Source organism: Platalea leucorodia, assembly GCF_965183815.1.
Source record: "Platalea leucorodia genome assembly, chromosome: Z".
Classification (NCBI taxonomy): Eukaryota; Metazoa; Chordata; class Aves; order Pelecaniformes; family Threskiornithidae; genus Platalea; species Platalea leucorodia.
The window spans coordinates 11,848,059-11,865,894 of NC_138858.1; the positions used below are offsets into that span (position 1 = coordinate 11,848,059).

Below are 17,836 nucleotides of genomic sequence, written 5' to 3' on the forward strand. Positions count from 1 at the left end.
CTGTCGCAAGGCATTTCTGAGACATGGTGAGTCCCCACCCCTTGCTCAGAGCCAAGGCAGGTGGATGAGACATCGCCGGGAGGAGGAAGCCAAGGAAAACTAGAACTGGTATTATTGCAGGAGATGAGGAAACGGAGAGACAAGGCAGCCTCTGTTCCTTCCCAGAATAACATAACAGGGAGTATTTTCTATTTCAAGGTTATCTAGCACTTCTTGCAGGCCTGTGTCTCAAAAGTGCTGTTTGACCACAAGCATTGTACATGCTGGGAAAATCTGAGGCATCCTTTTAGAGCTCTCTTTTCTTGTTTTCTCTCTCCTTATGGTGATAATATCAAATATTGCTTTTAGAAAAGGGCAGGATCTAATATTGAGCTTTATCTTCATATTAAAGAAAGATTTACTGGACCTGAGGCAGAAATAATTCCAGTTCACCCTCAAGATTTTTGATTTCAGACCTTGCATCTGCTGTATGAAAATGGAGATATGTCAGTATATCTCCTAAGTGGGCCCTCTGTTAGTGATGCCAGCAAAAAAAGCATTTTGCATTAATACCAGGAACATATGAAATGTTTTACCTGTGTGGGAAATTCCAGTTGCCATGTAGTGTTTGTTTAGTGCTAGCAGGAGGGTAAGCTCAGTACCAGGCACAAAAGACACAATCCATGAGCACAAAAGTGTATTTCTTGCATTTGATTTCTTCCGGAGGAAGGAGGATTCTTGTTCTTTTGAGGCAAAAAGACATGATAAAGAATTTCTTTATTTGATAATGGAAGAACAGGCAGGAGGGAATAGGGCTAAACCCATTTATGGTGGTATAACTGAATGGTCTTGCCACAGTTTTTTTTTTTTTAAATTAAATCCTCAAACTCAGTACAAGCCAGTCCATTTCAGAGATGAAAATGCATGTGATTGCCAGCATAAATCCTCTCCAGCCACAGCAGCCAGAGAGGCTCCATAAAGGAAGGGGCATCTACACATTGAAAATGTGCAGTTTTGTAACATGGAGCCTGGGAGAGCCCCTCTTCTGAGTCAATAATAAAAAAACACGTTTGCTTGCCAGGCAGCTGGGCATGTTCCTGCTCCGAGCAGGGCTTGGCTGTGACCTTCCCCTTCCCCGTTTCCATCCCACCAGGTTCTCACCGCTCCTCCTGCCCCAGCCATGCTCGCTGCACCCTGCCAGGCTCTGGCTGCGGTTCAGGGCAGGGATGGGCTTCGGTTTTCTGCCGCAGAGCAGCTGGCACACCAGCACCAGGCAGGTTACAGCGTTGGGTTGACCCTCGGGTAATGAGGGTTCGGCTTTTGTCTGAGTCCCAGACTGGCTGGGAAGTGTAAATATTTAACCAGTGTGAGCCTCAGACCTGTTGTATGACTCTTCCTTTCACCCACGTAGCCTCTGATCCATATTAAATGTTGAGCTTGTTGGGCAAAGATCCCTGGCTTTGGTTTTGGGTAGAGTTCACTTGGTGCAGCTCTGATCCCAGCAAGGCACTGCTGTGTTGTGGATGTGAAATCCTGTGATACTGCTGCTATAAAATATAATCCTGTTCTCTTTAACCCAATAGTAGGGACTCTGCCCCAGTACAGTGCCTGCAAATCGAGTAACTTGTTGCATGGTTCCTTCATCTCTCATGATTTCAAAAAGGAGCATTTATTGCTTTAAGGTGAAAGGAGATTTTGGCTAATAGCTTGTATAATAACCTCCCTAGGAGCAGTGATTTTAGTTGCCTAATACAGTATACAATGCCTTGCCCTCTCCCATGGAGTTGCCTTCAATGAACACTGTAATGCTCTTTTTTGGAGGGAGGATAGCGGTATCAACGCACCGTGACATATTTCCATTACTTGTGCTGTGAGAACAGTCCAGCAAAGACCAGAAATAAGGGCTAGGATTTCTCTGCCTGTGAAAAGATGGGTGATCTCCTGTGCACTGGATGCGAGGTGGCACTTGTGCCATTGCTGAGAGGTGATACCAAAAGCTGGGTCACGCAGTGATGATGAGGTGCCCAAAAGCAGGGTCAATAAATTCGAGGGGCAGATGGAACAGGGGGAAGGAGGCACATTGTGAGATTTGAAGCAAAGAATGTACTGCGACTGCTGCAGGTCTTCTGAGACTGCTTATAGCCTGTTGCAGGGGAGGCCTGAATCACTGCTGCCTGAAGGACAGGCTCAGGAAGGTCAGATATGTGCCCTTGGGAGCAGAATAACCGTGTTACAGCTTTCACAACTTGGTATTGGTAAGGTTCATAGCTTTGCTAAGAGCCACTCTGCAAGGGAAGCTGGGGAGATGAGCCCAGCTCCTGGATGCCACTCTTTGTAGCTGGTCCAGGGCAGCATTCGTGCTCTCGAGGTCGCTTATTTAAAGGGTGGAGTAGAGATGATTATTTTTACAGAGCTTATGTTGTCTCTGTTCTGTTGTCAGGCTTAGTTACGCCAGCACTCCCCTAATTGGGCTTTGTTTGTTTCATCCATGAGGTATTAGGCCCTAGTTTGTATATGACTTGGCAAAACCAGGCAGGTCTTAACCTCCTGTTTCTTGGAGCCACAAGACCTAATATCTACAAAACTTTTCCAACAGCCAGTTGAAAGCATTGCTCTTGGCACATGCTCCTTAGCATAAACGAGAAACAAATTTCCAGGCTGTCTGACCAGATCTTGAATCTAACCTTTTGCAAGACTTTTCCATGCAGCAGTCCTAAATGGAGAAGGCTGGTGGGCTGGCCAGTTACATTTATAGCTGATTTTTTGGCATGGGTTTAATTTTATTAAATACAGATGTTATTCTGTGGTTTACCACCTGAATCTGTCTGCCTGAGAAAACAGCCACTTCCCCAGTGACTTGGTCTCAGTGGTTAGGCCAAGAACTGGGCACTAAGCCATATTTATGTACGCTGAGTTTCCACTGATGAATAATTTAAAATAGTTTTCAGTGGCAGTGAAATGATAACTTGGAGCACAAATCCCATTCCTTCTTTCCAGTGATTTGTGACTGCAGTTTGCAGAAGCAGAAAGTTTGAGTTGCTTAGAGATACAAAAAAGTTTCAAGAAATTAAAAACTTCTCATCTGAGAGCCCTTCAGCTTTCCCGTCCCTTTTTCCTCAATGCTTTCAGAATCAACGGGGCATGATAAGACATGCATGCTTGGATCTACAGCCAAAATACCCTGAGCTGTGGGTTCCAGGCAAAGCTGGTGTAATGCTTGACTTTCCCTAACTTTTTGTTTATTGTGATCATCCAAGAGGTTTCATTTCTGTCCGAACAGTTCCAGAAACAAATAAGAGCTGTCTGGCCTGTGATAGTTGAGAACTGCTGGTTTAGGAGGCACAGCAGTAGGACCTCATGCTCCTCTGTTGGTAAAAATAAAACCACTGAGGCAGAGTTGCCCTGTGCATGTGGTCAGTGGCGGCTCTCCTTTGGTGTAGCCAGAGCACAAAGTTCTGCTTGCTGATGTTGTTAGATGAGGCGTCCTTTGCAATTTGTTGTGGTTGTTCTTGCTTTAGCCAAAGGTATTTGCTGTTATCCAGTAAGGAAAATTGAAATCTTGCCACTAGACATTAGCCTTCTATTTCAGCCTTAAGGTCACCGCCTCTGAGAGGGATGGATGGCTATGGCAGGCCAGAGACTTTCCATTCAGTTTTGAACCAGGTTCATAGCTATCTGGGGCCTTCAGAAATGGGTTGTTCTTAGAAAACCTGCCTTTCAGTACCATATGGTCAGGCACAGGAGGGCAATGCCTTGAGTGAGTTTCATTTGCTGTTCTGCTTCCCGTCTGTTTCATGTTTCTGTGCCATCCCTAAGCTGTTTGCAGCTATTTGTGTGTCTCACATAAAAGCCATTCCTCGTGCAGAGTGCATCTCACCATGGTGAGAAGCCAGGCTCCTTTCCTCACTGGAGTAGATACACACATGGTTTCTTTCTAGGAGCATTTGAGACCCTTGAATTCAAAGGCAGGCGTCAGGTGCCTCTTCCCTGGCTGCACAGACCCTAGGGGCAGGCTGAGGAAGGGGGACGGCTCCTCACTCCCCCAGTGAGCCCTGGGAAGAGCAAAGGAGCTCGCAGCATGTCCAGCTGCTGCCAGAAGCACTTGGATTTCTGTTTCTGTGCACAGTCCCCTTGAGGGCTGCCCTGCCTACAAAAACCAGAAAGTCACTGAGGACTTTAGAGCCTCTCAGAAGATGCTGTGTGACCTCCAGGCTCTGCCATGTGCCCTGTGTCTCATGTGCTGGCAAGGGAATAGGTACCCAAAGGGCTGCAGCCCAGGTTAGCAGTTCTGGATGTCTTCGTGCCTCTCCGTCCATCATGCATTTCCATGGCTCCTTCTGGCGAGGCAGCTGGGCAGACTGGCTGGCTGTGAGCAGCACGGACAATGTCGTTCCCCACAAGCGTTCAGCCTTTCGTTTCAGGGTTGCCGCAGGGCTTTGGCTTGCTTGCGCTGCTCCACAAAAGCTCGTGGAGCGTGCAAACAGCTCTGCCCCTGCCTGCCGCTTCCCCTTTCCCAGGACCAGCATGGGCTCTGCAAGCATGCCTCTGTAGCCCAGTAGGTTTTTAAGCTTTGTCATCTATTCCTATTTACATTAAAGCCATTTATCTTTTCTGTGGCATTTATTCCAGGACTAGACTCAGAGCCCCTGGGGAGGGGATAAGAGTAGCACTTACTGTATGAGAGGAAATGTGCGAGTGTTGGGAAGTTCTGTTTTTAACAAATAGCTTTATCTTTCTTCTGCTTTGATAGTACTGGTTGCTCTCAGGAAAATTCCTGAAGGGGCACATAACACAATAGTAGAAGCCCTGCAAGCCTGGACCTCTTGAGCTCTGCTTCTGTTTTCCTCTGGGACACCAAACAAGTTACTCTGATCTCTCTCTACATTGTTCTCCCCATTGTGAAAGATGAGAAAAATGTGTCCGAGGAAAGCAGTGAAGGATTAAGCACTTTGAGGGTCTTGAATGAAGCCTCGGTGGTTGGTCTGAATCATCCAGTTGGGGTAGATGAGAGCTGATTCAAAAATGCCCGACACAGCTAGATGTGCCTGAAGAAAGGGAAAAGCACATTTACCTGCTAACATAGCTTTACATTAGTAATTAGAGGACTTGATGAAAACAGCCCACAGACAGAGACAAAAAAAATGGTGATCTGAAAAAGGGCTTAAAAATTAGGGATGCTGTGTTATTTACAGGGTTACTGGAGGGAAAGGAGGAGGGATAGCAGTTCAATGCACTGAATAGCTTAGACGCTTGCTAATGCAAGAGTGGATAAACAGGGAGAACTAGATGTCTTAACATATCATTTAATAGGTGTAATAGACACGTGCTGGGATAACTCATGAGGCTGGAATATTAATAGAAAAGAATAAAGCTTGTTCTGGAAGGGTAACAGAGGTTTTCCTTGTATGTCTGTGTACTCTGAGATCCAGCGTGAAGGAGATGAACAAATTGCAGATCTCTGAGTAATGCCACAAGGGTAAAGAACACAGGCATAGAAAACCAAGAAGGGCAGTCTTTTGTGAAAAAAAAAAAAAAAAAAAAAAGTTTTCTGAGACAGGGCATGGTGGCAAATGAAGAATTCTAGCTATGCAGAGGCAGAGTTGGAGAGGAGCGTAGGGGAACACGGCCTGTTCAGCTGGCACAGTGTTTTGGTGCAGAGGTGGGTAATGTTTTGGAGCAAGAGAGGAGGCTGTTCCAGAACTGATTCCCTCCAACAGGGAGGAGCTGGCTGGTCCTGTGAAAGCAGGAGGGAGTATAAACGGGAATGATTTATGACATGATGGTATGATACGTAGGAAAAAGTGACAATAGCAACGTGTTTAAAATGGACTTTAAGAAGGAAATCTTCAGTAAATATGAAGAACTAGTAACAGAGATCTCAGGTGAAGGAAACCTGGGGTGGAGGGAGAATTAAGCAGAGCTGTCGTTTCCTTAAATAATTGACATTAAGGGCACAGGTTTAAGTTATCATCCTTCAGGGAGAGGCTCAGAAGGGTGAGTGAAATGGCAAAATCAACAAGCTCCTCCACTTCAGGCAGAGGAAGGATACCTCTAGAAGGTGCAAAGCAGCTTGTTTTATCCAGCACAAACTGTGTGGCAAAGGCTGAAAGTGAGAAAAAGCTATCAAGGACATAAAGGGCAATAAAATTTGTTCCGTAAGAGTTGGGATCTCTGGGGTTCTCTAACCCTTCTATGAAGAGGGAGATCAAAAAAGGGTTATGTCTGCTACTCAGTGAAAAAAGCCTAGCAAATAATGCTAAGGAATCTGGTTTGGGGGGTTCTTTAGACATCTAACATACCGGTTGCCAGAAACAGAGGAGAAGGGGGGAGGTTTTGGGAATAGAGAGGGAATGTGTTGGCTAGGTAAAGTAGAGCATGGCCTGGAGCAATCCTGCCTTTGAGAGTTTCTGGTGCACAGACAGGCAGAGTTCAGAAGGCTGGGAAAAGAGCAAGCATAGCATCTATCATGAAACAGGGGAAAAAGAAAAGCTGAGTGATTATAGATATATTGGCTTCATTTCTTGGGTAAAGGTTGAAACAATCCAGCAAACCACTTCAAAGTAACTAGAAGTGTGTGTGTGGGGAAAAGATGATTAACAGTCAGCAGTCCTGAAAAACTGCATCAAACCAAAATTAATTCTGTATTAGTGGTAGCCAGAGGGCTAGTGAAAAAGCCTGAGATAGCTGTCATGTATCTTGACTGCCACTTATGGCATTTTTACAAGTAAACTGGAGATACATGCTCAAGATAAAATCACCATACAGCGAGTGCCAGGATTTTCAGAAAAAAAAATACACTGACAATAGTTATCAATGACTGATTATGAAACTTGAGAGATTCATCAGGGATGTGTCCTGAGTCTGGTATTCAATATTTTCTTCTACATCTTGGCTGGCAGAATAAAGAACACAGTAAATCTGCAAATGGCACCACACTGGCAGGAGCTACAAGCACACTGAAAGATAGGATTAGAATTGACTAGTTGGAGAAATAGCCTGAAAAAATTTGGATGCAGTTCAGCAAGGACAAATGAAAGATTTGCATTGCCTGATGAGGCATCGGCTCTGCCAGAAAGGATCTGCCAAAATGGATCACACTCTGGAACGCTGTCAGCTGCATGCTGGTGGTGCATAAGGGTTTTATTTTCAATTACTTCTAGGTGAATTCCTATGTCAAGTATGTATTGTCTACGAGATAGGTGGAGTGTCCCTTGTGTTCCAGTCAGCTTTGGTAAGGCCTCAGCTGCAAACTATGGCCCATTTTGGCCACTGCATGTCCAGAATGAGGTGAACTAGCAGGGAAGCCCACTTGAAAGCAGCAAGAGGGATGCTACTTCGACAGACTGACCCATACGAAGTGGCTGAAGAAACTGGAATTGCTTACCCTTGGGAAGAGAAGATTACAGTAAGGCATAACAGCCTTCAATATATAATGAACTCGTCTGTACTCTGTGTCCTTGGCAAGTAGAATACGGAACTGAAGGGGAAGAGAAGAACACTGTTGACCATCCCAGGAGAAGATATAATTTGTTTAAATTGAAGTAATGAGTTTTATGTCAGATAATGGGGACAAACCTCTCCCAAGGGAAGGACACTGCAGCCCTGTAATCAGCAGTCTGAAGAACAGCCATCAATGGAGCTTTCTAGGACATTTGCTGGGAGCAACAGGCATGGCCCTGTCTTGAGGCAGAGGATAGATATGATGACCTTTTGAAATCCCTTCCAGTAGCTTTTGATTTCATGATAGCTATGGTGGTGATGTCCCACCTGTGGGGTGATGCTAGGAGATGCACTTGTACTGGAGGCAGGGCACTAACAGTAGGCTGATGGCAACAGCCCCACAGACATCAGGGGGAAGAGATGGAGCAGGGCAGGAATAGTGAGCACCACTAGTTAAGTGGTAATTCTTACCCAGGAGAAGATGAACAACCTGTTAAACCAGTGCTGGCATTGCAGCGGGTTGTGGGCAGAGGAGACTTGGAGTACGGGCTCAGAGTGCTATGGTACCAGTCCACAGTGCTGCTCTGTCAGTGTCACCAGCTTCTTCAATTCCCTGACATGGGGCAGTTAGCCCAGAGCACAGATTCCTGGTGATATTACCTTTTAGCAGCTCTGCTTTTGTTTTGTGATGCTTCATTCATATCTGTATTGACTCTGCTTACCTTCAAGCATGTCTGATGTGTTTCCTCTTCTTTACAGAGGAAGAGAGACAACTTCAAGCAAACAACCGGGATTTTAATCTGCAGTTTGAATATGCTGTAAGTAACCAGAGTATGTTTTTTCATGCAGATGCAGTCACAGATGTAGCTGCAGCTGCTTCATGTCTTGAATGTTGTTTCAAGGGGGTGACATGACTGCACGCTAGTTATGACTCTGCAAACAAGGCAAACGTGCCAGATGAACCATCAGAGATGGTTCATTGCTGAGTCAACCATAGGGAGCTCTGTCTTTGGTGTCAACCCTGCGAATGGGCAGTAGAAGGAGACCTAATGCTGGAAAAGCATAACACAGTGACTTTACACACTTCCAGAAAATTATTTGTGAGTCAAAGTGTTTGCAGGATCAGGCTCCAAGGCCTTTCAATAAAGGAACCTGAGGGAAGTTTTCTGTTGGAAATGTGTCTCCATTTAAAGTAAAACGTGAAAGGAAATGTGTCAGTTCCTCAGCCCTTGCAGTGAAATCCTTTCTGGCAGGAAGGTTTTGAATCTGGCCTTTTTGGCTTCCTGCCAGCTTCATTTCCAGCTCCTTAACAGCCTACTTAGATTGATGTTGTGCCATGAAAGCTGTGACTCCAAGGAGCATCATGACATGGGCTGGCTGTGACCCAGGTCTGCCAGGCTAGAGTGCCAGGCAGCCCCTTTGGCAACTTGATTTCCAAAGCTTGTGGACCATTTGCTGACACTGTGTGCAGAGGAGGGCTAGCTCAGTTGCTAGACCTGTACTGCCTGGCTTCAGGGTCATCTCCTCCTTGAGATGATCCTGAAGCTGCATTCTTTCAAAGCGTTTGCAGCTGCCAAGTGATATTGAAACAAATTTTGTGGATTTTTGTCCTCTGCATATCTGAATTCCAGTGGTGAAATTCATCCTTCAGTTTTACTCAGGAATTCCTTTGAATCATGTTTTGGTTTAGGAACATCACAAGTATTTTCTCGGTGAAAACTGGAAAAACTCAACATTTCAGATCACTGTAATTTCTTGTGAGAGAGAAAGTCTGACTTGCCAACAGCTTTGACTAAAGATCTTAATGTAGCTGATGTGTTGGCAACATGAACTGGATGGTTTTCAGTGGTCACCTTTCATCCATGAACTAACGAACACAGGTTAGAGACTTCCTAGGTACAGAGCTGCTGCACATGTCCTGAATATGAAATGCATTGCAGTTAATATAGGTAAAGGACTATGCAGCACGAATGCCTTATCAAGCTTGGTGGTTTGAGACTGGGAAAGAGCATTTGATTTGCACAGAACCTGCCAGTAGTATTGCCACTACGCACAGATTTGTGATCTTTCATTGAATGATTGCAACGTAGGCTATGTGCAGCAATGGGGCAGGGAAGCAGAAGGGAGATGCACAATGATGTCAGGGTAGAGAGAACAAGCAACTCTTCTGGTTCTGAGCCTATTTCTGTAAAAAGCCATTCATAAGGCTGACTTTGCATGTCACTGCTTCCCAGATGATTGCTTACATGCTCAAGGATTTGCAAATAACCAAAATTAAGGAGAGCTCTGGAGGGTTTCCATGAGAGTCTATTGATTAGGTGTGAAAGTGAAGGCAGCCAAAAAGCTAGTTCAATATAACCTGTTAAAACTTGGCAATGAGTTTCAATAATTCTAGCCCTCATTTTAGTCAGCTGTGGCTCATGATTTCTGGAGTCCAGTGTAGACTGAGGCTTAGGAAATCTAGAAAATTGTCCAGAAAGAGCTAAGCGTTGAAGTGGTGACTGGGTGGTGAGGTACTAAAAGACTTTAAGTGGTGATGCAAGCACTGCCCTAACTGTACGGGGCTGCACATCATGTCCTGTGTTGCTTATTTCCAATAAGTCCTGGCAAAAGTTCAATTTATTAAACCCAGGTTACCATGGTGTACGAAAAGGACTAACCTTGCTCATAAGTTACTTCAGATCCCATGCTATAGATTGCTGGGTGCATCTGGAGATGCCAAAAGGGGAGATAGTCTCCTGGTACCCTCCCATCAACATAGACATGATGCTTCTGAAAGTTAGCTCTTCCAGTCCTGTAATCCACTGCAAGGGTCAAATCTGGGCCCCTTCCTCACGTTCAGATTTGTCTGAACATGGTGGGGTTGCACTGCTAAGCAGTGGGATGTGGTCCAGAGGGATCAAGACTGTCCGAACGCCAGAGCCTGCCCTGCGGTGCTCAGGCACAGCAGCTATTAGGCTCCATTGTATCTCAGCATGCTGACATTTTCTGGACAGAGTAATTTCTGTCTCCTGCAGCCACAATCCTCCCGCAATATGTCTTCCCACCCTTATGTATTTAATTTGACCTGTGTACAAGCAAACAACAGAAGCGTTTGGACTGTCTGTGCTTCGTTGTGGTGCTCAGCTCTTTGAGACGTGAGAATCGGCATACGTGGGCAGCCACATGGTGATCTGAGTCGTCTTTATAGAGCCAGGAGAAGAGCTGTCCTCCAGCTCTCAGTCCCACAGCAAGGACCATTAGTCCTTGTCCTCCTGCACAGGAGACTTGTCTTCTCTCAAAGCACAAGGAAGGCTGCACCAATAGCTATTCCAGCCAGATAAAAGGGACACTGGGCAGAAACTGGAAGAAAACCCAGCAATATAACAAAGCTCAGAAAGTGTTTTAGACAGTGAAAGCCACAGGAGTGAGGTTTACTCTACTTTGTAACTTAAGGCCATGTTAGCCATAAAACCTATAGAACAGGTTCTTGTAACAAAGCTAGGTGAGGTGGTAAATGTTTCTTTAGGGTGAGGCAGTTCCTGAGAAAGGCTGGTAAGGAAAAGAAAGGGAAATGCAAACAGAGGCATAGGGTATTGCCTTACTGCTGCAGCAAGGCTGTATGTCGCAGCCGGTGTGAAGGTTTGGGCCTTTCACTAAAAAGAGAGTTTCTATTATGTAGGCATAGATCAAAGGTACAGAGGTGCTTTGTCCTCCTGTAGTCTCAGTGAGAACAGGCAAGTGGGAATGTACAATCAGAGGTGGATGTGTTGTCCCTGAATAGTTGGTGGTTATCGTCCCTTCCTGGTGCAAAGTCTACAGGGTATCTGTGAAGGGAGAAGAGAGGAGCTGAGAAAGACATGAAAACTCTATTGTGTGTGGAGTCTGACATCAGCTCTGGCAGCTGCTGAAAGCTGGCCCTCCTGGTATGAAGCAAGACTCCCGAACACACGCGAACCAGCTTTGCAGGAACTTGATGCTGCACTGTGGAAAGCTGTGTCTGCCAATGCATGCAAGGGCACGTCCAGATCCATCACACTTGGACTTGCAGGAGACTTCGGAGGGCAAATTCCCTCCCAGAGCTCATCAGAAAATACACAAGAGGCCAAGCTGCAGTGTATCCCTGCCACGCTGCTCCAGCCACGGAGCTTCTTTAGCTGAGCACGGGCTGGGCAGGAGGGTTGGACAGTGCATGAGGCCAGACTGGTAGGGTAGGATGAGGATAAAAGGTGGATAGGCGGTGCATGTAGTGGAAATCCCCTTAACACAGCTTCATGGTGAGGCCAAGGGACAGTTTCAGAAGAAAAACTGAATGCGCCCCATAGGCATATGAGATGTGTCATGCAGTGGGCTGGAAGATTGGCGTAGTCTCCTTCATCTGTGTGAAGAGAGACAGTACAGACTGAGAAGGGGACAAGGGAAGTGTCTCTTACCTGAAGAAGCCTCTTACGTGTCTTCTGATGATTTTTGCTGTGATTAAATAATAGGAGGTGCCTGTGGTTAAGGCACAGCAGCTTCAAGCAGTGGCAGTGCTTGGGTAGGTCAGGATTTCTTTGGACTTACTGTGAAGACTGAAGCTGAAACTATGGCGCTCAGACTGGTGCAATCCCAGTCATCCTTGGCCTTATCCTGCACAGCAAGAACACAGTAGCTTAGAAAAATAAAAGAAACTTTAAAACAAAGTGCTGTGCAGTTAACTGGAAGGTTTGTGTGTGGAGGTATGTACTACCCACCAGCTCACAAAATTAGTTAGGAGTGACTCAGAAACCAAGTGTGAATGAGTGGCATGCAAAGGCACCTAGTGCAGCACAAAAACAAACTCAATATAGGTCAGTAAAAATGAAAAGTCAAGTCGTAATCCCATGTTTATTCACACTGCAGACAGGAAAATCCTTCCTGACTTCAGTAAGAGATTTGACTGTGTAAAGACTGAAATAAAGTGAAAAGCAGGGCTTTAATCAAGCTTCTTATCTGAGGCAATTCAATCTGGCTGCACTGTCCCCAGTCTGTCTGCACTGTCCCCATCACAGCTGCAGAGGGGACTGCCCCGTGTGGGTCCACCACGATGGGCTCTCTGTCTGTCAACACTCTGGAGAAGAAAATCTCTTCTGAAGGCTTTTAATGTTCGTTCTGATCCCAATTCCCTTTTATTTCTTTGCTTTTACATTGGAATTTAGCACAGCTGCACTGGGACGTCACGAAGGGCTGCAAAAACAACTTTGAAATTGGCTTTCAGACAATAGGAGAGGAAATGCAGGGCACATGAGTCAATGACAAATTTCATCTTGGATCAAGATCTAGGGTCAAACCAGCATCCTTTCTGCAGGACCAGCAGCGAGGGAGTGCTTGGACTCTGCTTTTGTTCTCCCTGGTCACCGGATGAATTCTCTAGTGAAATAGGAGGGATTTCTCTAACTTCCTATGGCCAATACACATTGCCCTGGGCTGGATCAGCAGCTGGATTCTTACCTCTTTGAAATTTAATTGGAGAGCAAGGACCTGCAGTAGTGGGCTCAGACTCTGCTCCACCTCCTCCACTTGTGTCCTTCGATCTGAGAAGGATGCCTGGTGGGTTATCCTCAAGGACCTTGTCAATGTGGTCAGCATGGTGGCACAGCTGCCCTCTCTTCCCATCTCAACCTGCAAATGTTTCCCAGTGTTCATCATGCTCAAGGCTGAAGGGAGTGTTATCTGATCAAGTGAAAAGTGGTCTGCGTAGCCCCTGAAGGAACAGGTACAACAGCAACCTGTGCTGCTCCATCTGCATTTAGGAAGGCATTAGCTGGATTCACCCGAAGACCAGCCTAGGCACTGTCAGGGAGCAGCCACAGCAGGGCTGCCCTACGAGAGGAGACAAGCTGGGAGCTGAGGGTGTCCCCGGTGCAGGCAATGCCCACACTGACCAGGGTGCAGTCCTGCAGCATCTGGTCAGGGGGGACAGGGCAGGATGCTAGTAATGGGGGCCATCTTGTCCATCCCAGACAAGGTGAGGTGATGGACCATGTCCAGGGTCCATCTAGGGAGCCCAGTCAGGAGCAGCGAGAGAGACACAGCTGAAGACAAGACTACACCATAGGTCCAAGGTCCATCGAGGAGGCAGAGCTGGATAGGTCCATCTGGGAAACTAGAACAGATGTCAGGCTGGAGACTGGTACTCCTACAACGTCACTCAGGCAAGGACTGAAGACTGATGCCTGGGCTTAAGTGAGCTCCTGAGCCCTGGATAGGGGTTGTGGATAGAGATGCCAGGTGAGGTCAAGACCTTTAAGGCATATTAGGGCCCTGACAAGCACACAAAGTTTGAGCTGTGCCAGACACGAGCTGCAGTGAAGTCCATAGACTCCTTTGGACCAAGATCTCCACTCTTCATCTTAGCTTAAACCTCATGGAGACAAAACTCTCACTGTACTGGTTGGGAGTCTGGTTGTATGAGACCTTAACGAACAGGGTACGGTGGTTTGGAGTTTGCCTCCTCTGCACCACTCAGCAGTGCTCTGCTTTTCCCTTCGCTTCTCCTTCCTGCCTCGCAGCACCTTCAGGTACTGAGCTGAGCAGGAGAAGGCGGCAGTCCGAAGGAGATGACTAAGAGACAAGATCTTTAGATCCTTAGACTTGGCTAGTCTGTGAGCGATGGCATGAGGTCGTCAAGGCATGCCACCTCTGTCTGCCTCCATGTCCTCCTCTGCACCATCATGATGAGGACACTCACCACAGTGATGATTAACTGTAATGGGATGACACCAGGCAGAAGGAACAGCATAGGAAAACACAACCATTGACCACATTTTCCTAGAGATTTTCCTGGAATACCCAATGTGTGATGGGATCCTGGAACTCCCTTCATTATTGTTGCCAAGAGGGAGTCGAGGGGTTACACATGTAAGAAATTCCCAAAGCTGTTAAGAAAAAAGAAGAACAAAGAAGAAAAAAGAAGAAAAAAGAAGAAAGAGGACTGTGGGTTGGATATAGATCTTTTTATTTCTGGCGTTTGGCCAGTCTTTTAGTTCTGAGAGCCAAGATGAGATCTTTACAGGGACCAGATGAACGCCATCAGCATCCTGTTGGCCTTTCTCAGTCTTCTGTTGTGTTGGGCCTGCTGCCCACCGTCAGGAATAAGGCAGTGAAACTGGTAGGCTTAAAACTGGTCTGGTCTGACTGTTCTGTACTCCCTATGAAAACAAAGCATCCATGGCACCACATGCCCTGTTACAGTTTATTAAATATGTGCTTGAGCACATTCATAGCCCTATGGTCACGGTTCTGCATATGGCATCTGTGTGCTTTCAAATTGCCCTGCTGCAGTTAAACAAAGCGCCATTGAATTGCGCTCCCGCCACCTCCTTGCAAGGCTTTATCAAAGCACCTGGGAAAGCAATTTCTGCTTCATTGGTCTGTACTTTGTGTTACACAGGTACCAGTGAAATTGCCGGGTGTCATGGCACAACACCTCCCTGCGGGATTGCCAAGGTTTTGCTAAAATTTGCTTTGGGCTAGGTTGCCCAGCTGCTAGAAACTAATGCATCACTGAACCAGGGGTATAAATTCAGATAGTCAATACCCTGCCATACCTTGCCTTTTCTGGGTATCACCCTTTGGCCCCTGTAATCTAGCCACAAAAGCAGCAGAGTCTCTCATTTCCAGTGACTTTTACGGAGAAGAGATGATTTGTTTGCTCAGCGAACAAAGGTAGGAGCCATCTGCTGAGCGTTTGCCCGCGGTCGGACGTCACAGGCGGGCTTCTGAAAACACCCCCAAAGTAACAGCTCATCTGCCAGATCTGGACTTGTGTAACTGTGGTGCGATGAGCACTATTCTTAGGGACAGCATTTCGTTGGAGTCACACCTCCAGGAGGTGTGAACCTAGCCTCTGAAAAGAGCAGATGAGAATAACCTCTCACCCACAGACAATGTTGCTCTCGTGTCAAGCTTCGCATCTGGAGAGCTTGAGGCTGATGGTGGTAACCATGCTCAAGCCTGTTCATTTAGGACACAGGTGCACACAGGGGCTACCCATGGTCAACCAGAAGTCTAGGGCAGATCTGGGTGTAAGTGTAAAGCTCCTAATTCCCATCTTTGTGCTTGGCCCATAGATCTGCTTTTCATAGATGTTTGATTTTTATAAATCTATAGGAGAACGAAAAGTTCCTGTAAGGTCTCTTAATACTTAATTGCTGCTTCAAAGATATTTCCTCTCCATCACTTTTCTCATATGGGAGTCTCCCTCACTGAAGGCAGAGCATGGGGGAGGTAAGGCAGATGATGTGTTAGAGGCATTGCTTATCAAATGATGGCTACGTGTGGACTGTTTAACACACTGCGGTGCTTCAGGTTCCCGTAGTACTCCTCCCACCCCAGAGTCAGGTTCTGGTACAGCTCTAAAGGAGTGACAGTGTGTGATGGTGTTAAGCATCACAGAGTAGGGTAAGATCAAGAGCAGAGGCCAACTGAGATTTCCCTGTAGTCAACTGAGACCCCGAGCTGTCAAAGCACGCAGCCCTGGAGTATTGCATGAAAACATAAATGATATCTTACACAGAGCTTTAACTGTACCCGTGATGTGGGAATACAGAGCTTTGAATTGGAAAGGCTGAAGTTTTCCCTAGTTTGTTTTTATCATTAAATATTAATATTCCTTTAGCCCCTGAGGGCCATGAACAAGTTACTCGTTGAATTAGAAATCTTAATAGTGATTATAAAGAATTCTTTTTTTCTGGTGCTTAGTTTTAATTATAGATTCTAGAATAATGAGAAGATCCACTATAATACTCCCTGTCCTTACCCTGAGGTCTGTAGTGTCCCAGTGTCCCAAAAGACAGTTTGTGTCAAACAATACCATGATCCCGAACTACTATGAAGAAAATACTGGATACCTGGATTCCTGCAGTTAAGCATTTGGAAGCTGTTATGTCTAGGGTTTTTACCATGCCTAGTGGCAATAGGAAACAAAACAAATGGCTCTGGTTCATTCAGTGGTTTTTCTGACGTAATTAATGGACAGAAATAGAAGGCAGGAATTGAAATAAACCAATCCCATTCTTTTCTTATCCCCCTCTGAGATTTTTGCAGGCAAAGATCTATAAACTTTATGTGAGCATTTACTGAGTAGTTTTTCCCATGTTGTATGTGACCCTCTGAAATCTGTTGACGCACAAGGGTCGGGTCCCCTGTGCTTACTTCTTCCTGCAGCTACTGTCTTCTCTTTTTTTAAGTAAGTGGCTATAATATTTTTTTTCAGATTAGTGGGCAGGGAACATCTTTAGATCCAGTTTTTATTAAAAAATATGCCAGATTCTGTCTGGTGGACACAGACTTGTCAAACAATTTAGTTCTCTGTACGTCGGATTTGCAGAGGATGCTGCTATTCCATTGCTTCTGTTTTAGCAGTGTCCATGGAGCCTGTGTGCAGCAGATATCCCATGGTGAAGAATTTTGAAATAAACCAAATTCAACTATGTGTCATGACATTTAGATCACAGGCAGAGTTAACCACACCCGGAGATGGCTACATGATGCCAAGAGACAGGCAATATTGTTTATATGATGATCACTGATAAACATCTTTTCTTGCTGGAGTGCAATCAATGGGAGGATTTGGCTAGCTCTTCCATGAAGGGCGTTTCCATCTCTGCTCTTTTAGAGACTTATTCATTGGCTTGTACAAGGGATAAGACATGAAGTTAATGCTGAAGAATGTTGCTGTACTTTGTGTCTGGACATAGCGAAATCCAGTAACTGCCTAAAGTGGAATAGCTTCCCCCATACACATCTTACGGTGGTAATTTTAAATAATTGGTTTAATGGTGGAAACACGCTGATGTGTGTCAGTTTAGATGTCAAGATCCTGGATTAATGCATGGATTGGAAGTTGCCTGTGATTCATACTTGGTACCTCCTGTCCTCCCACCAGCTTAGCAATATCTAAAGGCTATTACAATACTACAATCACCATTTTCTCTTCTGTTGAACCAGCAAATCTGTTACTGAATGAAGGTGCACTGTGTAATATCTGCCTCCTTGTGCTGTCACACGTTAGGTTCCCTGGGAGGGGGTTAATAGGCATCTTCTGGCGAGCTTCTAGGGGGGAAACTTTAGATGTGCTGGCAACAGATGGCATACACGCTTCCAGGACTAAACCTGCATGAGTGCTTCATAAATTTCATATGAAAAGAAATTCTAGCATGCCTAAAAAACTGAAGGGACACCCCAGGCTGGGAAGCTCAGTACGGTGGATTGACCCTGTCTATCAGATGGCAAGAATTAGACCAGAGCGCTCTGATCTTCAGGGAAGAAAATACCAAGTTCTGTAATCTCGAGCTTGGGTCATTCTCTGGTTTGAAGAAGACAGATAGGGGAGCAGCCATTGCTTGTGGCTGGAGGGGCCATCTGCGATTAGAAAAGGAAACTGGAAATAGGGAACAAAACTGCAACTCGCTTAGTG

The 17,836-nt window shown here is 45.8% G+C and overlaps 1 protein-coding gene across 1 annotated transcript in view; it reads left to right on the plus strand.

The window, feature by feature from the left end:
* The window catches only part of LOC309602424 (phospholipid-transporting ATPase ID-like), a 68,591-nt gene that overhangs the window by 3,489 nt on the left and 47,266 nt on the right, over positions 1–17,836 (plus strand). The window contains exon 2 of the mRNA XM_082335994.1: positions 8,179–8,237. Coding sequence (XP_082192120.1) covers positions 8,179–8,237 — 59 coding nt within the window. The remainder of the gene's footprint in view (positions 1–8,178; positions 8,238–17,836) is intronic.